Source organism: Oncorhynchus tshawytscha, linkage group LG07 (assembly GCF_018296145.1).
Source record: "Oncorhynchus tshawytscha isolate Ot180627B linkage group LG07, Otsh_v2.0, whole genome shotgun sequence".
Lineage (NCBI taxonomy): Eukaryota > Metazoa > Chordata > Actinopteri > Salmoniformes > Salmonidae > Oncorhynchus > Oncorhynchus tshawytscha.
The window spans coordinates 15278878-15300890 of NC_056435.1; the positions used below are offsets into that span (position 1 = coordinate 15278878).

The 22013-nt window shown below is 44.9% G+C and overlaps 1 protein-coding gene across 1 annotated transcript; it reads right to left on the reverse strand.

Annotated features, from left to right (window-relative positions):
* Positions 1-706: 706 nt before the first annotated feature.
* LOC112220193 (insulin receptor substrate 2-like) lies at positions 707-21492 on the reverse strand. The gene is made up of 3 exons (XM_024381888.2): positions 18568-21492; positions 17835-18334; positions 707-1528 (listed from the first exon to the last, which is right to left on the reverse strand). Exons 1-3 carry the CDS (start codon positions 21273-21275, stop codon positions 1524-1526), a joined length of 3213 nt encoding a protein of 1070 aa, XP_024237656.1. The 5' UTR covers positions 21276-21492; the 3' UTR covers positions 707-1523.
* Between the last annotated feature and the right edge of the window lie 521 nt (positions 21493-22013).

Genomic DNA, 22013 nt, shown 5'->3' on the forward strand with positions numbered 1-22013 from the left:
CATTAAAAACCAGACTACAATTTGCAACTGCACATGGGGACAAAGATCATACCTTTTGGAGAAATGTCTTCTGGTCTGATGAAACAAAAAAAGAACTGTTTGGCCATAATGACCATCGCTATGTTTGGAGGAAAAAAGGGTAGTCTTGCAAGCCGAAGAACATCATCCCAACCGTGAAGCACGGGGGTGGCAGCATCATGTTGTGGGAGTGCTTTGCTGCAGGAAGGACTGGTGCACTTCACAAAATAGATGGCATCATGAGGGTGGAAAATTTGGTGGATATATTGAAGCAACATCTCAAATGGACAATGACTCCAAGCATACTTCCAAATTTGTGGCAAAATGGCTTAAGGACAACAAAGTCAAGGTATTGGAGTGGCCATCACAAAGCCCTGACCTCAATCCTATAGAATATTTGTGGGCAGAACTGAAAAAGCGTGTGCGAGCAAGGAGGCCTACAAACCTGACTCAGTTACACCAACTCTGTCAGGAGGAATGGACCAACATTCACCCAACTTATTGTGGGAAGCTTGTGGGAGGCTACCTGAAACGTTTACCCCAAGTTAAACAATTTAAAGGCAATGCTACCGAATACTAATTGAGTGTATGTAAACTTCTGTCCCACTGGGAATGTGATGAAAGAAATAAAAGCTTAAATAAATCACTCTACCATTATTCTGACATTTCACATTCTTATAAAGTGGTGATCCTAAGTGACCTAAGACAGGGAATTGCTACTAGGATTAAATGTCAGGAATTGTGAAAAATTCAATTTAAATGTATGTAAACTTCCGACTTCAACTATATCATGATAAAGCATGCTAAAATTAAATTAGATTTAAGAAAATAGTAGAATAAATCAGATTTTCTTTGTTGTGCAGTACAAATACAACCTCAGAGACAAGGCTTTGGGTTGGTCTAAATGAAACATTCCAAAATAAATAGAACCTAAATATATCTATACGTTTCTCAGTATGCGGCCTTGCTCTTTCTGAGGTAGGGATTGGATTATTTTAAACAATTTGTTCGTGAATGTGTTACTTAAATGGTCATGGTGTCCGTTTTTACACACACAGACAAACTTTGACCCATCCATACTCATGTAAGCAAATAAATAATATCTGCGTACCGTGTGTGTGTGTGAGGGGGGTTTAAGTACACATACTGTGCCTTACCAGGGTTTGCTTCACATGTCCTGGGGGTCAAACAGGCTACTCACAGTCCACGAGCCACAACCAAAAACCAGAGGGAAAATTCTAAACAAATAAACAGAGCTAGAAATATAGCCTCTAGCCACATATAGGAGCCTCTGCTGCCCCCCCCATCTACTTTTTAGTACAGAGTCTCTGGGACAGCACCAGTGTTAGGATGGGGCGAGAGAGTTAGTCATGGCGGGGGTGTTTGTTGGGTCACGAGGCACAGACTGACTTCATTTACAGCAGCAGGTTGTCTCGGCCACCCCAATGTATGACTGTCCGTCTCAGAGCAAGGATGATGAGGGCTTGGATTGTCCACTGTCCTGTTCAGTCTGGGGGGGGGGATGAAAGAAGAGCATGTTAAATATCATTGCATTACATAGAGCAGTACAGACTGCAATTAGCTTAAATTCTTAGATTTCCTATGATTAGTTAGTCAAGCTACCTCAAGTTAGGGTTCTTAGTTTCCATTGCTACCACAATACCACAAAAAACTCCTTTAGACCACAAAACCCACGCTGATATCCGACTTTGGGAGAGAGATAGATGTAAAACAGCCTCCTGTTACAATTCATTCCATCCTCGGAGAGATAACACATTTTGAGCCTGTGTCACAACACACTCCGAATTACAGGATGTAGGATGTTAATTTGATCAGTCTTTTGTTTGAGAATTTTCCTGCACAGCAAACTTGCAGTGTATTCAAGGTTTAAAAAGGCTTCTAAAGTTTGTAATTTACACTTTAAAATGTCACTCTGGGTCAAGGCCCTAACTAAGAAATCAACCCCTACAAAACATTTCCATTAACTATAACCCACATTTCCTGCAGGATTAATCTCCCGCTGTAGTATACTGGCTCAAATTAACATCCTACATCTGTAGCTGTTGGAAAAAAAAAGCTAAACAACAGGAACAGCAAGTGTACGTTGCACCTCTCTCTCTCTCTCTCTCACACACACACACACACACACGACTAGAGGGAGTCCGACCGCAATTGATTTTATCGGGCCGGGCTCAAACTTGCTGAGCTGTGTTACAAAAAATGACAGTGAGTGACTGTGTGACTTGCACCCGTTGTCTCACTCTTCTCCCTGCTGGAGCGACCACCTCATAACATCAACTGTGTTTATCACGCTGTCCGTGTTGCTGAAGCTGCAATAATAACTATAGCCATTTGTGACTGAAAAAGTCTGTTACCGAAATCCCTCATTTGTTAAGGAAAAAAATACTACTTATTCCCTCAACCCTTGTTCTCTTTACGTGACACATGTATGCATCGCATGTGACCAATAGGGCCTGGCCTATAGCATATCATAATCACATCAATAAATTCAAACTCCGAACGCCTTAACACGTGACAGCAAAATGGATGCAGAGGACTTGACAATCTCGAAATGGGGGAATGTTTACTGGTTGCTCAGGAGATAAAGGGGAAGTAAGGAATAAATTTGACTAGTCGTGGAAAATACTGGAGATCAAGAAAAATAAGGTAAGGAGCCAGTACTGCGTGCATATTATGTGTGCCAAACAGGTACTATAATTTCTCTGACCGTTTGGAACACTAAATAAATTACAAGCATACCACAGAGTCTGTTGTTTTTTTGCAAAGCCTTCATTACAGCAAAGACTAAAACCAGTTGCATTCATGAATGCAATTTCCAAAATGCACGGTTTATTTATTTAATTGTTTAAGCTAATTATTCAAGAGTCACTTTGGCATTTTATTTTAAAACTAAAAGGCTCGATTGCATTTCAAGTCATGAATGACTCGTATGCTGTGTGATGACATGAATTAATTCATGATTGATACCGTATATAAGCTACAGTAATGTAAGTATTGAAATATAGGCCTAAGTAAGTTACAGTATTAAGACCTAACAGGATGCACTCTTAGGCCTACAGCTACTAATGATAATGGCATTACTTATTATAATATGATCATCATATCAATAATAACAATAAGGAGATCAAGAAAAAGGAGGGTTATTATTATTATAGCTCAGTGGGGCGAGGCGTTTTGGACGGTATCATGCCAAGCAAGCAGCAGCAGCAGCTTTGTAGGGGCTGAGGAGGGAGGAGGGGGGTTAAGAGTACTGCAGTAGGGGGATGAAGCACCTTCAGTTGTGGAGCTGCTCTATGCCATCTGGGTCTTCCAAGAATGGGACCGGCCACCGGTGATGGTAGTAGGGGCTTAGAGAGCAGAGCAGGAGAGCAAAGTGGCGGTGCAAACCTCATTACAGATGGAACGGTTGGGGCAGAGGCCCTTGTACCTCACTGCAAAGGCTCTGATATGTTGCTGTTCAGTGAATGTAACCTTAGACTGCTTATTCACATATAATACACATGCCACTATGGTGGACTTCGGCAGTTTACAATGCCGAAGCTGAACTTCAGCGCAGCTAACTGAAGCAAATTTGTGAATGGTTTTGGAAGATGGTGTGCGTTTACATGAGTCTAAGGCAGAGAGAGAGAGAGAGAGAGAGAGAGAGAGAGAGAGAGATTGAGAGTGTGTATGCACACTTTCATCCCACCTCCATAACGAGCAACCTGGACACGGTGGCGGTGTCTAATCCCCAGCCACACACAGTGTATAATCTCATCTCTAACTCTAACCATGGCTGCTGCTGCTGAGGCTAAATGTAAGGGAGCACTGCCTGGCGGCGCCTGCCGCGTGGGTTATCTGGAGCCGGGAACATCCTGTCCTAGTTTAGTCACCGTGTCACAGCGTCTGCACTGCAACCGCCACCTGCTGGAAACTGACACAGCAGTGCATGTGTTGGGAGGGGATGTTTGTGTGTACTACCAAACAGAGTGAGTGAGAGAGAAACATGCAAAGAGGAGGTAGCACAGAGTATGCAACAACAAAAAAAGAACACCAAAAGAGGAAAGAGAGAACAGGAAGAGAGTGGGAAAGAGAGAAAGACAAAACAAGCGAGGAAGGGTCAAACTGGCTCTAATATTCTCTTCTCTATAATCTCATCTACTTTTGAAATGAAAGCAGAGCCTCATTGAGCATGCTCCCTGACTTCTGATCCCGGAGTGAGAGAGAGAAAGTAAGAGAGGTGGGGAGGGGAGAGTGTGTGTTTTTCATAGAAGAGGTGATCTGGTTTCAAAAGCACAAACAAAACACGTAACACACACACTAGGCCTGGCCCAGAGCCAGCCCAGAATCTGCATCTGGCGTGCGTGATGTTCCACTATTCTACTGCATTTGCGTGTTTCGAAAACCGAACGCAGCACTGACAAATGCTGACGATGATGATCTTTGATCACATCCGATTCAACACGCACTCTGGAGATGAACAATCGCGGCTCGGATTAACAGTCACGGATAGGATGGATATCAGAGAGCTGTGCTAGAGTGTGAGCTACTGGCTACGGCTTCATCCCCCCACCTCTCTCCCCCCCCTTCACCCCGGGTTGATGGACATTAAACTGGCCCCTGGGCTGCACCTGCAGTAGCAGAGGCAGCACATGGTGTGTAGTCATTAGTGTATAATAGTGGGTGGTGCTAACCTGCTTTGACTGGCATGCAAGGCACTGTCCAGTGCTCACCAGTGACTAATGCTCATTCCTACGTCCCAAATGGCACCCTATTCTATATATAGTGCACTACTTTTGGCCAGGGCCCATAGCACTGTGATAAAAAGTATAGGGTGCAATTTGGGACAGAGCCACGTGTGTTCTACATACTCGTGGTCCATCGGTAATGAGGTAGTGGGGGTGGAGGAGGGGGCAAAGGTGGGGGTTGAGGGTAAGATAGTGGTGCACTTCCTCCCGGATGCAGAGCCATCTGCCACCACTCAAGAAGAGTTTTCTGTTTTCACCGCACGCCGCTCATAGGAGCACGCACTCCCCTCTCAAGGAGGCCCAAGTGTGTGTGTCTGCACACAAAAACACTCTGTGTGTTTACCCTCGCTGCTAACAGCCATTAGGGCAAAACACCTCAAATATATATGAGAGCGCGAAAGGAGAGAGAGAGAGACGCCTGATCAGATAAAAGGCTATTAGCCTCCAGAAAGAAAGAGACAGAGACGTCCCTAAACCTAGCCTCTGCCTGCCACGTCTACTAATCTCTGAACACCTTGTTCACATAGGATGAGCGCCCAGATCATGGGGATAGATGGGGTTAGCTCACGTTAGCACACTCTCAGATCATTGTGATAGGGTTTACATTAGCACACAGAGGTAAACAGAGTTGGTGCCCTGGCCTGCTGATGAGGCAGAAAATAAACACAGTGACTGTCCCTGTGACCTCTTTATTTATGCAACTGACTGTCATCTAGATAATCACACAAAATATCTATCAACAATGTCACCACCGAGTCCCAACTCCTTTGACTGATTGACAGTGACGGAGAGAGAAGAGGGAGTTTGCGAGTTCGTCTGAGGGGCACCATTTGTACAAAAACAATCCTGTGGTGGCATTCCAGGCAGACGCACATGATGTCGGGGAGGCGCTAAATACCTGGAATGGCTGGAGCTGGGTTGGTACTTTGTACCTAGCAAAACTGCCATGTCTCTCTCTCACTCTCCTCCCACTCATTCATTCAGTCATTGTGTGGCTTTGAAGTTGAATGATAAACACCGTATTAGGCATCTGACTAGCAGGAAGTCACCAAAATGTGGCCACCTGCTCGTCGAACATCTCATTCCAAAATCATGGGCATTAATATGGAGTTGGTCCCCCCTTATACAGCTAGAACAATGTCCACTCATCTTGGAAGGCTTTCCACTAGATGTTGGAACATTGTTGCGGGGACTTGCTTCCATTCAGCCACAAGAGCATTAGTGAGGTCGGGCACTGATGTTGGGCAATTAGGCCTGGCTCGCAGTCGGCGTTCCAATTCATCCCAAAGATGTTCGATGGGGTTTGCGGTCAGGGCTCTGTGCAGGCCAGTCAATCTCTTCCACACTGATCTTGACAAACCATTTCTGTATGGACGATTGGCATTTCGACGATTAGCATTTCGCATGATTCTACTACTTCCGGCGCCGACAGAGATGGCCGCCTCGCTTCGCATTCCTAGGAAAGTATGCATTTATTTTTTACGTGTTATTTCTTACATTGGTACCCCAGGTAATCTTAGGTTTCATTACATACAGTCGGGAAGAACTACTGAATATAAGAGCAACGTCAACTCACCATCAGTACGACCAGGAATATGACTTTCCCGAAGCGGATCCTGTGTTCTGCCTTTCACCCAGGACAACGGAATGGATCCCAGCCTGCGACCCAAAACAAAGACGTCGTAAAAGAGGGAAACGAAGCGGTCTTCTGGTCAGACTCCGGAGACGGGCATATCGCGCACCACTCCCTAGCATAATTCTCGCCATTGTCCAGTCTCTTGACAACAAGGTTGATGAAATCCGAGCAAGGGTAGCATTCCAGAGAGACATAAGAGACTAACGTTCTTTGCTTCACGGAAACATGGCTCACTCGAGAGAAGCCAACGGATTCGGTACAGCCAGCTGGTTTCTTCACGCATCGCGCCAACAGAAACAAGCATCTATCTGGTAAGAAGAAGGGCGGGGGGGGTATGCCTTATGATTAACGAGATGTGGTGTGATCATAACAACCTACAGGAACTCAAGTCCTTCTGTTCACCTGATTTAGAATTCGACAATCAAATGTCGACCACATTATCTACCAAAGGAATTCTCTTCGATTATAATCACAGCCGTATATATTCCCCTCCAAGCAGACACATTGATGGCTCTGAACTAACTTTATTTGACTCTATGTAAACTGGAAACCACTTATCCTGAGGCTGCATTCATTGTAGCTGGGGATATTAACAAGGCTAATCTGAAAACAAGACTCCCTAAATTGTATCAGCATATCGATTGCGCAACCAGGGCTGGTAAAACCTTGGATCATTGCTATTCTAACTTCCGCTACGCAAATAAGGCCCTCCCCCGACCCTCCTTTCGGAAAAGCTGACCACTACTCCCTTTTGTTGTTCCCTGCCCACAGACAGAAGCTAAAGGTCTGTTCAATGCTGGTCCGACCAATCTGATTCCACGCTCCAAGACTGCTTCCATCACATGGACTGGGATATGTTCCGCACTGCGTCCAACAACAACATTGATCAATTACGCTGATTCGGTGAGCGAGTTCATTAGAAAGTGCATGGAAGATGCATTCCTAAACCAGAAACCGTGGATTGATGGCAGCATTCGCGTGAAACTGAAAGCGCGAACCACTGCTTTTAACCAGGGCAAGGTGACCGGAAACATGACCGAATACAAACAGTGTAGCTATTCCCTCCGCAAGGCAATCAAACAAGCTAAGCGTCAGTATAGAGACAAAGTAGTGTCACAATTCAATGGCGCAGACACAAGAGGTATGTGGCAGGGTCTACAGTCAATCACGGATTACAAAAAGAAAACCAGCCCCGTCACGGACCAGGATGTCTTGCTCCCAGGCAGACTAAATAACTTTTTTGCCCGCTTTGAGGACAATACAGTGCTACTGACACGGCCCGCAACCAAAACATGCGGACTCTCCTTCACGGCAGCCGACGTGAGTAAAACATTTAAACGTGTTAACCCTCGCAAGGCTGCAGGCCGCGCCCTTAGAGCATGCAAAGACCAGCTGGCTGGTGTGTTTACAGACATATTCAATCAATCCTTATCCCTGGGTCTCAACCCCGCCCTGTGCAACTGGGTACCTGACGGGCTGCCCCCAGGTGGTGAGGGTAGGTAACAACATCTCCACCCCGCTGATCCTCAACACTGGGGCCCCACAAGGGTGCATTCTGAGCCCTCTCCTGTACTCCGTTCACCCACGACTGTGTGGCCATGCACGCCTCCAACTCAATCATCAAGTTTGCGGATGACACTACAGTGGTAGGCTTGATTACCAACAACGACGAGATGGCCTACAGGGAGGTGAGGGCCCTCGGAGTGTGGGGTCAGGAAAATAACCTGACACTCAACGTCAACAAAACTAAGGAGATGATTGTGGACTTCAGGAAACAGCAGAAGGAGCACCCCCCTATCCACATCGATGGAACAGTAGTGGAGAGGGTAGTAAGGTAAGTTCCTCAGTGTACACATCACAGACAAACTGAATTGGTCCACCCACACAGACAGCATCTTGAAGAAGGCGCAGCAGCGCCTCTTCAACCTCAGGAGGCTGAAGAAATTTGGCTTGTCACCAAAAGCACTCACAAACTTCTACAGATGCACAATCGAGAGCATCCTGTCGGGCTGTATCACTGCCTGGTATGGCAACTGCTCCGCCCACAACCGTAAGGCTCTCCAGAGGGTAGTGAGGTCTGCACAACGCATCACCGGGGGCAAACTACCTGCCCTCCAGGACACCTACACCACCCGATGTCACAGGAAGGCCATAAAGATCATCAAGGACAACAACCACCCGAGCCACTGCCTGTTCACCCCGCTATCATCCAGAAGGCGAGGTCAGTACAGTTGCATCAAAGCAGGGACCGAGAGACTGAAAAACAGCTTCTATCTCAAGGCCATCAGACTGTACTGACCTCCACTAACATGGAGTGGCTGCTGCCAACACACTGACTCAACTCCAGCCACTTTAATAATAGGAATTGATGGAAATTGATGTAAAATATATCACTAGCCACTTTAAACAATGCTATTTAATATAATGTTTACATACCCTACATTATTCATCTCATATGTATATACTGTACTCGATACCATCTACTGCATCTTGCCTATGCCGTTCTGTACCATCACTCATTCATATATCTTTATGTACATATTCTTTAACCCTTTACACTTGTGTGTATAAGGTAGTAGTTTTGTAATTTGTTAGGTTAGATTACTTGTTGGTTATTACTGCATTGTCGTAATTAGAAGCACAAGCATTTCGCTACACTCGCATTAACATCTGCTAACCATGTGTATGTGACAAATAAATTAGATTTGATTTGATGGTGATCTTAGGCTTATGTGCGGCTACTATACCCAATAATGTTCAAATATAATTGTTTTTAGACATTTTTACAAATTAATAAAAACTGAAAAGCTGAAATGTCTTGAGTCAATAAGTATTCAACCTCTTACCTATTTGTGCATAAGAAGTCAAATAATACATTGCATGGACTGTGAAATAAGTGTTTAACGTGATTTTTGAACGACTACCTCATCTCTGTACCCCACACTTTCAGATAATTGTAAGGTCCCTCAGTCGAAGAGTGAATTTCAAAACATAGATTGAAACACAAAGACCAGGGAGGTTTTCCAATGCCTCCAACAACCAGTCACTACAAAGATACCAGCGACCCTCCTGACTTGCAGTAGAAGAAGAAAACCACTCGGGGATTTCACCATGGGGCCAATGGTGACTTTAAAACAGTTAGAGTTGAATATCTGTGATCGGAGAAAACTGAGGATGGATCATACTCCACAATACTAACCTAAAATGACAGGGTGAAAAGAAGGATGCCTGCACAGAATACAAATATTTCAAAACATGCATCTTAAAGTAAAAATGTGGCAAAGAAATTCACTTTATGTCCTGAATACAAAGTGTTATGTATGGGGCAAACCCAACACAACATATCCAAGAGTACCACTCTTTATATTTTCAAGAATGATGGTGGCTCCTTGGGTTGCACATTTTGCGGAATATTCAGAGGTGGAAACTTTCCGTGGGGATATATGGGAATTAATAGGAATATATTGCTAATTAACATTAATAACATATAAATGTATATGTTTTTTTAGGCATTGGATATATTTACTATATCATATGGAGACCTAAACCTTTTACCTTATCATAAGTAGACATAATTGCCAATTATTGATCCATCGCATCTCCCAAAAACATTTTCAACATACTTCTGTAAAATGCATTGTCTCCCTCAATCCGTGCAATGGCTACTGCTATAGGTTTCAGGCTGCTTACCACTCTTTACCAAAATACATAATCCAGGAGGATCCTCTTGATGGGAATGTCCATATCAGCAGACTGATATGGCCATTTCCTGGAGAGGCTCCTTCACCTTCAGGAGACTGTCAAACATGACGACAACACCACCCCAACAGGTGTTGCTGGGCAGCTTCAATGTGGTGCTCTTATTCATCTCACTTTGCTTGGTGAGGTAGATTGCTGCAATAACTTGACAATCTTTCACATACCTAACCATTTCCTTGGCTCTCTTGTAAAGTGTATCCATTGTTTTCGGTGCCATGATTTCCTTGAGGAGCAGATTCAATGAATGAGCAGCACAGCCAATGGGTGTGATGCGAGATATTTCCTGCCAAAAGTGATTCCAAAATGTATTTACTCAGGGGTGTAACTAGCTAAGTAAATTAGATATTTCTGTATTTAATTTTTTTCAATAAATTAGCAAAAAAAAAATCTAAAAACATGTTGTTTTCCCTTTGTTATTATGGCAGTATTACTTATGGCTTGGATGCAGGGAATGAGCACGGGCCGATTCCGGCGTGAGTTATCTGGCCCAAATGTATTCATTGGGGCTTTGGACGACTGGGGCTACTCTCTGGTAGATGATTACATGGGCTGCTTTATAGAATTAACATTTCATTATATGTTTTTCCATATTTTTTTCATTGTTTCTGTGATCAAAAACATACAATTAACATTTAAATGAAATTCTTTAAGAGTCCTGTGTAGTATTTAACTGCATTACTACAGATGCTGGTTCAAGACCCACGCCGGCCAGCCAAACCCTCCCGAGAATAGGGAGGGTTTGTCCAGCCGGGATGTCCTTGTCCCATCGCACTGTAGCGACTCATGTGGTGGGCCAGGCGCATGCAAGCTGCAACGATTACCAGGTGTATGGTGTTTCCTCCAACACAAAATGTTTTTTTTGCGTATGGGTAACTAATTTATTTTTTTATATACAAAAAATATTTAAATAAATAAATAAAAAATAAAACAATGTGGGTTATTTTGGATACATTTATTTAAATTTGCATCGGGCCGCTTCTGGGGGGGATTCTGGTAAGATACTGGCAAAGGCGTCTGAATTCCAGTAGACGGAAACGGCCGATGTACTTGGGCCGATTCTGGGTAGTCATCCATTTTGATACAGGGCAGAGTCCGACACCGGGCTGATTTAATCAGTTCTGGCCCCCCGTAAGAGTGGCAGACTGCTCATTGCTAGCTGGGGTCTGTCTCGCTGACATTTGCAACATTGTTTCAATATTAAAATTCAACCTCCAACTGTCCCATAGTAATGAATGTTTCGGAAGTTGGGACAAGACAGGCAGGCAGTGATCTTCAGCCAGTCGATATCATGAATTAGCTGGCATAATTTTGGGGGATATATACAAACATGTCACTTGAAAAAAGGTAAAACAAAACAAAGTGCAGCTAGTTTGCGGTCTTTTCCAGCTTCAGTTTGAAGTGATTGTGTAAGCTGTGTTGTTGGCTAGCTCTGAACAACAGTGTCCTGACGAGAGAGCACATTTTGTATGCCAGGTGAAATTGCGCCTCATTGGCTCATTGTTATGGATGTATCCAAATAAATGTCACTACAAAACAGCTTAAAATTTGTTATGGCTTGGGGGCAGTATTTCGATGAGAAGCGTGCCCAAAGCAAACTACCTGTTACTCAGGCCCAGAAGCTAGGATATGCATATAATTGGTAGATTTGGATATAAAACACTCTAAAGTTTGCAGAATTTTTTAAATAATATCTGATTATAAGATAACTGATATGACAGGCAAAAACCTGAGGAACATCCATCCAGGGAGTGGGATTTTTTTTATGTGGGTATTTTCAATTGAATGCTTATAATACAGTATCTAATGGGTTAGGACCCAGATTGCAGTTCCTATGGCTTCCACTAGACATCAGTCTTTAGACATTGCTTCAGGCTTGTTTTCTGAAAAATGAAGAAGAATGAAACTGAGGACTGAGGAAGAATGCAGAGCTGGTTAGCGCGCGTGACCGATTGCGCGCCCTTCGTTGTTTTTCCTTTCTATTGAATACGCTATTGTCCGGTTAAAATATTAGCGATTATTTAGACAATTGAAAACCTGAGGATTAATTATATACATCGTTTGACTTGTTTCGACGAACTTTACCGGTACTATTAGGATGTATTCGTCTGCATGTTTTGACCACCTTGGAGCCAGTTGATTACTGAACAAAACTGAGTTTTTGGGAAATAAAGAGGGACTTAATCGAACATTTGTGTAGCTGGGACTCTTGTGACTGCAACCATATGAAGATCTTCAAATGTGATTAATTTTAATCGCTATTTCTGACTTTTGTAATTCCTTTACTTAATCGCTCTGCAATTTCACCGGATGTTGTCGAGGTGGGTCGCTAGCGGAACACCTGCACCAGAAAGGTTAAACAAATGCAAACGTTGCTACTATGCTGTTATTCTGGCTGCACTTTTTGATGTGACTGTAAGTTAGTCGCAGTTGGCTAGCTAGCAAGCGATAAGAACATTGCCAGCCAGTATGGCAATGGAACATTTAGAACGAACATCTGGGTCGCATCCATAGATACAGAACAAAAAGACTGAATGACTGGATCGCATCTCTGGAAACCAAACCGATAGAGTGAACGACCAACCGGCTTGGGTAGGACTGTCTTGTGGAAGGATGAAATGGTATGAATACATTTTTTTTTTTTTTTTTTTAAATGTCAATGTTGGTAACTCGTTGTATGAAAGTGATAATGCTCTCGAAGCCAGTGTTTGGAGGATATATTTTCACGGTTTGCCTAACAACATCTGTGCCAATATATCCTCCAAACATCGGCTAAGAGGGCATTATCACTTCAATAAAATCAGAGCTAATAGGTTTGACGCAGGTAACCATGACAACAATTACATCACCTAACAACAACAACCACCTCTGTCATTTGTACTATGTCCATGCAAGTCCACATGTACATGTTGATGTTTTTTTTGCCCCATCCCAGGGCCTCATTGGAAAATATAAAGGTCGCAAATCCCCCCAGTTCAGGCCCCTCACTGGGCCAATAGGGAACAAAAACCCAATAGTGTTCAGTTGACCCATCCCTCCCAGCAGCCTTTGCAACACAGACAGGAACTCTGAGCGTGACACTTCGTCATTACCTGGAGTCTAGTAAACAACGAGCTCACTTGTTTTTCTGACCTGCGGAGCGACTAGCCAAACTCATGAAAGACATTGGCATGGATGCCACATCCAAGGGACGCGTAACATGGATGAGGCCTCACACACAGAGAAACAGTCTCTCACTCACACACACACACACACTGTTTGACAAAAGTACACACACACACTAATTGTGTTTGACAAAAGTACAAGGGGAGGGCAACTAAAAAACCCTCACCTGTCAACAAGTCTCCTGCACCTCAATGTTTACAAGGTACAATGAGTGAATGACTGCCAAAACACTGACTCTTTGTGCCTTGCCCCTGAGACTGGAACATTGGTTTGTTTATAGCTGCCACAGGGACTATTCTGAGCCAGAATACTGACCCCAATGACACCAGGACTGTGAGATGGACCTGTGATATGCCTTGGATGATTTAGTGATGGTTGCTTGGTGCTGCAACACATTTTATTGCCTGCCTGCCTTTCTGACTGAGGCATGGAAGGAACAGGCAGTGTATAAGGAGCTGCCAAGGGCTGACATGTCATAAAACACTGACAAGATGATCTAGCTTGGTTAGGATGGATCCCTACTTTGAGTACAGCATTCTCACAGCACTTTCCTAAACAGATCTCTGAAGGATTTGCATACGAGCTCTGCAGATAAGTATTTATGAATGAATAACGTGAAAAGTGTTATTATAGTAGTACAGTACCAGTCAAAAAGTTTGGACACCTACTCATTCAAGGGTTTGCATTTATTTGTACTATTTTCTACATTGTGGAATATTAGTGAAGACATCAAAACTATAAAATAACACACGGAATGATGTAGTAACTAAATAATGTGTAAAACAAATCAAAATATTTTATATATATTTGAGATTCTTCAAAATAGCCACCCTTGGCCTTGATGACAGCTTTGCACACTCTTGGCATTCTCTCAACCAGTTTTGTTAAAAGTTCATTTGTGGAATTTCTTTCCTTCTTCACACGTTTGAGCCAATCAGTTGTGTTTTGGCAAGATAGGGGTGGGATACAGAAGATAGCCCTACTTGGTAAAAGACCAAGTCCATATTATGGCAAGAACAGCAGAAATAAGCAAAGAGAAATGACAGTCCATCATTACGTTAAGACATGAAGGTCAGTCAATATGGAACATTTCAAGAACTTTGAAAGTTTCTTCAAGTGCAGTCGCAAAAAACATCAAGCGCTATGATGAAACGGTCTCTCATGAGGACCGCCACAGGAAAGGACGACCCATAGTTACCTCTGCAGCAGAGGATAAGTTTATTAGAGTTAACTGCACCACAGATTGCATCCCAAAATAAATGCTTCACAGAGTTCAAGTAACAGACATCTCAACATCAACTATTCAAAGGAGACTGTGAATCAGGCCTTCATGGTCAAATTGCGGCAAATAAACCACTACTAAAGGACACCAGTAAGAAGAAGAGACTTGTTTGGGTCAAGAAACACGAGCAATGGACATTAGACCGGTGGAAGTCTGTCATTTGGTCTGATGAGTTCAAATTTTAGATTTTTGGGACCAAAAATGTCTTTGTGAGACGCAGAGTAGGTGAACGGATGATCTCCGCATGTGTGGTTCCTACCATGGAGGAGGTGGATTGATGGTGTAGGGGTGCTTTGCTGGTGACATGGTCTGTGATTTATTTAGAATTCAAGGCACACTTAACCAACATGGCTATCACAGCATTTTGCAGCGATACACCATCCCATCTGGTTTGCGCTTAGTGGGACTATCATTTGTTTTTCAACAGGACAATGACCCAACATACATCCAGGCTTTGTAAGGGTTATATGACCAATAAGGAGAGTGATGGAGTGCTGCATAAGATGACTTGGCCTCCACGATCACCCGACCTCAACCCAATTGAGATCGTTTGGGATGAGTTGGACTGCAGAGTGAAGGAAAAGCAGCCAACAAGTGCTCAGCATATGTGCAAATTACTTGAAGACTGTAGGCAAAGCATTCCAGGTGAAGCTGGTTGAGAGAATGCCAGGAGTGTGCAAAGCTCTCATCAAGGCAAAGAGTGGCTACTTTGAAAAATCGAAAGAATCTGGTTACTATAGGATTCCGTGTGGGGTTTTTTTTCATAGTTTTGCGGTCTTCACTATTATTCAACAATGTAGAAAATAGTTTTAAAAAATGAATGAGTAGGTGTGTCCAAACTTTTGACTGGTTCTGTATATTAACAGTCATTATAAACCGTGTAGTTTGGGATGCTGATTGGCTGAAAGCCGTTGTATATCAGACATTAAAAACTTGGTTGTTTGATCCCTGAATGATGATTGACTGACAGTCGTGATATACCACAGGTATGACAAAACATACACTTTTACTGCTCTAATTACGTTGGTAACCCCTTATACTAGCAATAAGGCACCTCAGGGGTTTGTGGTGTATGGCCAATATACCACGACTAAGGGCTGTATCCTGGCACTACGGCTGCGTTGTGCATAAGAACAGCCCTTAGCCGTGATATATTGGCCATGTACTACACCCACCCCGGGCCTTATTGCTTATGTATAGTTGATGTTTTTTAGCAAACACTTTAAAACAAATAAGGTGACTTGTCTTGGGTGGTATCCAGGTTGTCATACTGACCTTGTGCCATACAAGGACATCCGGTAATACCGCACTGAACACAAGGGGCACTGTTTTCAAACCCTACTATACTCTAATGCTTAGGTTAGCAATACTAACAAGTACATGTAAAATCCGATTGAGAATGCTAACTAAATGCTAATGAGCGCATTGCGAACATTTTGTACAGTTTCTGACCTAAACAAGTATACAAGGAACTCAAACATGCTACTCAATTTGCTGCATGTACAAAACAAATATTAGCCAACAAGGCTCTTGATCCAAGAGGGGATTCTCTGCTGTTACCAAGCAAATGCTTGATTTTGGAAGAAGCTAACCACTCAGCCAAATAGCTAACTAGCTACTTAATTAGCAAACCAAATGCACAACTGCAGCGCATTTAGCAGATTTTAGACAGTCAACAGTTCTAAGATATCTAGATAGCAAACATTTAGTTGTGAATTCCATACTGTAACTAGATCAACTGGTGCATGCGGCACAACAGTGAGTGACTTACAAGGCTCCAGTCTCATTGTTATGTGCTTGTAAACAAGCACCACGTGACTGGGGTCTACCATAAACTTCATAATAATGTAGTTTATGTAGCTTATGAAATTAAGAACGCAATGTTATTTATCTCCTAACGTATTGCACAAGTTGACTGCAGGTATTTACATAAAAAGTATCTACAAATATTCAAATTTATGAAAAAAATTCTAAGAAATCATTTAAACAGTATTGATGGTATTGAAAAACCATCCTGTGGCTATTTGCAAATACCCCATATATGGTATACCACCCAAGCCTAAAGGTGATGCCATTGTGCAATATGTTAAACATGCAATGCATTGATAATTGCTATAAACATGCTTGTCAATAGGTGATCAATGAAAGTTTAATGTAAACAAACCAACATTCAGCCATTACATCAACGTTAATCTATATTGACATTATTTCGACCCTTCGTTCTTCACTGTCCATGTTCATGCATACACTCCGCCTGCACACTGTGTGTAATTTCAGTGTGTAATTCTATCAACCATATTCATTTGTGTGCCTTCCCTAATATAATTAGTATGACACAGAGAATAAACAAGTTTTATAAGATGGCTGGTGCCCAAAATCAATTTTGCTGTAATTTATATTTGGAAAAGGGCATGCATAACGCCAACGATGCAACATTATGTCCTGCAGTGTCATGGTGCCTACGTACCCACCCACCACTTGTTTACTTCAGTGTTTCAAAAGTCAGACATTCGTCACGCTGCGGGTCCGTTTTGAATTCATGTACCACCTACGCATCTTTGGTGGTAAACAGAACAATCTAATTTTGTGCAGTCGAAAGCCAAGGGCACCACAGCAAATAATCTCAACGTGTCCATTTCGAAATATGTTTTTCCCCTCATATGTTTTTCATTATCTCGTCTATCGCAATACACATGGCAGAATAGCAAGCTGAAAAGTAGTAGGAGGGGGGGATATGCTGTACGAACTGAAATAACATTCATTTTTAACTCATTGCTAGTCCTTCATTCAGGTTTTCCTCTCATGCAATAGAAATGCCAGTTCTCCTCTTATCGTTGTTGACAGTGACAGCACCCTCCAGTATAAATGAGTGAAGCCATAAACTAAAAATGTCCACGATCACCATAGAGCTGGACGCATTTTTCACCCCATACATAGAATCAAAGTATAGTCTCTAAGGCAGCCAGTCAACAAACATTTAAATAAATGTTCTCCCAGGTCTAAAAATGTGTTGTTTTAAGTATCGTGTTTTCTTCCCATAAAGTTTGGACAAAGTTGTTTTCAGCACCATTGCCATAAGTATATGACCACTGCAGACCTCTAACCCTACGTTTACGAACTCTGGCCAGCCATGAAATGGGCAGCTAAAGCCAGCCAGCTACTAAACACACACACACACACACACACACACATACACACAGACAGACAGACAGAGAGAAGCATTACTCACCTTTAACAGAGGTGACCGCCTCCTTGAACCCCAAACAGACGTACGGCGCGACATGTAATCCATGGAGGGCTCCCTTGCAGCTGCTGGCCGGCTTAAAGCTGACCGTGGTCAGGTCTTCGCAACAAGGTCCCTCCAGGTCCCTGTCCTCCATCAGGTTCAGGGCAATATAGTTCAGTCCATTCTGGAAGCCCCCAGAGATCTCTCTACTCATGGGGCTGCCACACTCCTCGTCTGAGCTCTCGCTGCTCCGCACCGACAGGTTCTCCACCGAGCTGTGGTGTTTGGCATCCCCATGGGCGAACGAGGGGAACACGGGGGTGACGGTAGCCGTAGAGGAGAAGGTTTCAGAGCTGTGCCGCCTGCGGCCATGGGGGTCGGCCCGGATCACCTTGGCGGCCCTGTCAGGATCCACGGGGGTGGCCGCACCAAGGAGGAACACCCCCATGCCCCCCGGGAGGCCCTGCTCACCCAGGGATAGCCTCTTCTCTCTGGCACTGGGGCTGAAGATAATAAATAGAGTTAATATGTATTACAATACATGGTATATTACCAAACATCCATAGATAGATACAGAAAATATTTTATCCTTATCATGAACTCAAATCCACCTACAAACACCACATAAAGTGCCTGCTGTGCCAGGGAAATCTATTAATCTATGACTAGCCAAATAACGTTGCTGAATAACGCTATTACAACTTACATTATGGCTAGAGTACTGAGTGTACTGTACCTTGTTGAGGTCTGAGGGAGGAACTGGGGAGGCATGTTGGCCATTCCAAGTCCAAATGTCATCTCTGTGTACTCATCCTTGCCTCTCTGGGGGCACTTGGAATCCCTCTTCGATCTGAGACGGTACACTCCCTCCCCATCCGGACAAGGGCACAGGGATGACTCAGGGACCGTGTCCAACCGTCGATCAGGGGTGTCTCCGGCCTTGGGTGAGTGTGAGACGACGTGGTGCAGGTTCATGTAGTCGGAGAAAGGGGACCTCGGCTGGCCGCCGCTGGAGCCCAGAGACGACTCCTGGCTCTCATTGGATGCTGACGGCGGGGAGTACTTGGTGCCCTCACTGAAGTCTATGTTGATATACTCGCCCGGGCTCCTGGGTTCCCCGGGCAAGAGGTGCTTGTTCATGCTGGGTAGGATCCTACAGCTGTCCAGAGATAGCCGGTTGTGTCGCCCCATTCTCCCCCGGTGGGATGTCAGGCTCTCAGTCCCCCGGCTCTGTCTGATGGGCGAGGGCACCGAGGAGTTGGGCGGGGCCGGATTGGTCATCACTGAGTAGTAGTCGTCGTCTGACTCCCTACCTAGCGACTGATTGCCTTGCGGGCTCATCAGGACGTACTGGTCACCAGTGTCCCCCGCCTCCTTGGAAGCCTGGTGGAGTTTGATGGAGCGTGGCAGGGAGTCTGTGGAGTAGATGGGTGTGATGGGAGGCCCACGACCCGGAAGCTGGTCTAGGAAGTAGTCCGGGGGGGTCTGCGAGGTGGTGTAAGCGGCGTTGCGAGGGGACATGTTCATGTAGGTCGAGCGGCTGTCTGGGCTTTCAACGGACGACTTGGAGCCGCACCACATCCTCATGTAACCACTGTCCTCCAAGGAGCCTCCGCTGCTGGGTGAGTTGGTCTGGTCGCCAGCCTCGTACCGGTGGTTTTGGGCCAAGGGGTTAATGATCTGCTTGGGAGCCGAAACACACATGGGGCTCATGGGCATGTAAGCATCTGCCTTGCTGTTGTTGCCCCTGGGCGGTGCTGCCACGCCCACCATCATAGGCATATAGCCATCATCCCCTACTTGATTACCATTGGATTTGGGGTAGGACACATTTGGGGAGGCGGAGATGGAGCTGCGCCCGGAGTGGTGCCCGCTGTTGGTGTGGTGGGCAGCCCGCATTAGGGTGTACTCATCCAACGAGGCAGAGGACAGCTGGGCAGGCACCCGCTGATGGCGTGGTGTGGTGAGGGAGTATGTTCTCTTCCTGTACGCCTTCTCCGATGTCAAGTCCTCCTCCTGGCACGCCTGCCGTTGGTCATTGGTCCTGTCCATAATCATGTAGCCACACAGATCGTTGGCCTCCCGGGAGGGAGGAGTGCTGGAGAGGGAGTCGTGGGTGTCACTCCTAGTGATGGGTAGGAGAATGGAGGTGTCGCCTGGGCTGGAGCTGTGCTCATTGCATAGCATGAAGCTTGCGTCGCTGAGGGAGCCTGAGATAGAGGCGCTGCAGCTGAAGGGGCGGTGGACCGGATCAGGGGTGGGGAGGGTCCCGCTCATGGGGGAGAGGCAGATGGAACTGCAGACTGAGGGAGGGGAGTTGGAGACGGGCATGGAGCGGCTGTGCTGGAGGCTGGACTCCAGTATCCGGCAGGTGCGCCCAGTGGAGAGCGTATTGGACCTGCTCAGAGGGTTCCGGTTGGAGAGGGGACTGGTGGGGCTCCCGCTCATAGATATTGACATAGACACTGGCTTGACCATGTTGCCATCCCCCTCACTAGCTGTCCTTATCCGACAGGATGTGAACTTGCTCATTGGGGATGTGGCCACTATGCTGTTTGTTCTCGACCTCCTCACCAACCCTGTCTGACTTGGAGGCAGATTGTTCAAGTTGCGTCTTGTGGGCACGGAAATGGGGTTGGTGCTAGCCGACTGACTCTTGCTGCGTGGTCTTGATTCTGACAGCTCTTTCATGGCTTTCATCGCCTCCAGGATGGTCTCGTGGATGTTTTGCGCAACCACCGAATCATCCGCCTGCATCCAGAGCTCACCAGGGCCAGTGACAGCCGACCTACCAACCTCGATGAAGAAAAAGCTGTCGGAGTGGCCACATCTCCGGATATTCATGAGCTGTAAACTGACAGCTGCAACCTCCGAGTTCAGTTTCACAAAGCTGATAGTCCGACTGGATAAACACAGCCTAAACACCCCTGTCAAATGTTTTGTTTGACCCAGTCCTCTGGATTTCAAATTCACTTGCCAAATCTCCCTGCAAAAGGCAGTGGCCGGCGTGATCATACTGTAATTCGCCTCCTCAAAACAGAAAAGAGAGGTGGAATTAGACGCGGGGCTGTCATAGACTTTCCCCTCTTCGACCAAATCCGACAACACTCGAAACCAGCTCTCCTGCTCCTGCTCGTTTTCGGCTGCCACTGCAAAGTATTCGTCCTTGGTGTAAAAGGCGATGAGATGTTTGTGCTTGGAGTCCGCTCGCTTGTTTATGCAAAGACAGGAGTCCAGCAGTATCACCCTTTTAGCAGCCGACTTGTTTTTCCACTTCTTCTCGCTCTCGTAGTATTCCAGGCGGGCAGGAAAGCTCTCGCTGGGTTCTCTCAACACGAAAAAACGTCTGTGTCCATGCTTCTGTTTCTTTAGATATCCACATTTCTTAATGTTATTGGTCACATTAGACAACAAGTGTCCTCCATTAGTTTGAGGACTCGCCATTCTGATGCGCACGCTTCACTTACTTTTAGAGAAGTTGTTTTGTGCTATTTTCCAAAGCACCGAAAAATCCGCTTTACTTATTCCATTACCCGACACCGGTATTCCCGTCCGCTATCTGCAACAGTTAAGCACCAAATAACACCACAGTGACTGCGCTGAGAGAGAAAACAACATGTGACGTTCTTACATCCAGTTTTGGCTTGCAGTAAAAAAAGAGAAGAAAACTACAGTCATAAAAGGCGGCGCAACCTTGAAGAGGCGTGCCTGTCAATCTAGTCAATTCTTCCCAGCTCATTGGACTCATTGGTGGAACGAACGAACAGCTAGAAAACGGGACCCGACGCACAGCAGATTTATCCCTCCCCTCTCGTTCTTTTAAGCCCGCCTCCTATATTGCCAGTTTTTTATTTCCATGTACAGTACAGCAGAGATCACTGTAGCGTAGGCTAAATGTATCAAAATAGCCAATTAACGCCTCCTTCCGCTACATTGTAACGATGTAATAACTGATTAAGTGTCCAAATGCAGGCATTCTACATAGCAGAAATAGGCTAGGTGTTGCCTCTTGCATTGAACTATGACTTCTTTTGGCAGAGATGCGCATAGCCTTCAGCATCGGCGCATAATATAAAATATTACATTTGTTTTCGTTTTTTGCTGTGGAAATGCAATAGCCTACCCTTTATATTCTGGGAAACTGTGAATGTTTATTCTTAATCAAATGCACAATATGTAGCT

Coding starts and splice junctions, on each gene's coding strand:
- LOC112220193 (XM_024381888.2), bottom strand. CDS start 21,275: ATGGCGAGTCCTCAAACTAATGGAGGACACTTGTTGTCTAATGTGACC. Junction 18,335..18,567: donor CTCCCTCAGACCTCAACAAG/GTACAGTACACT, acceptor TATTATCTTCAG/CCCCAGTGCCAGAGAGAAGA.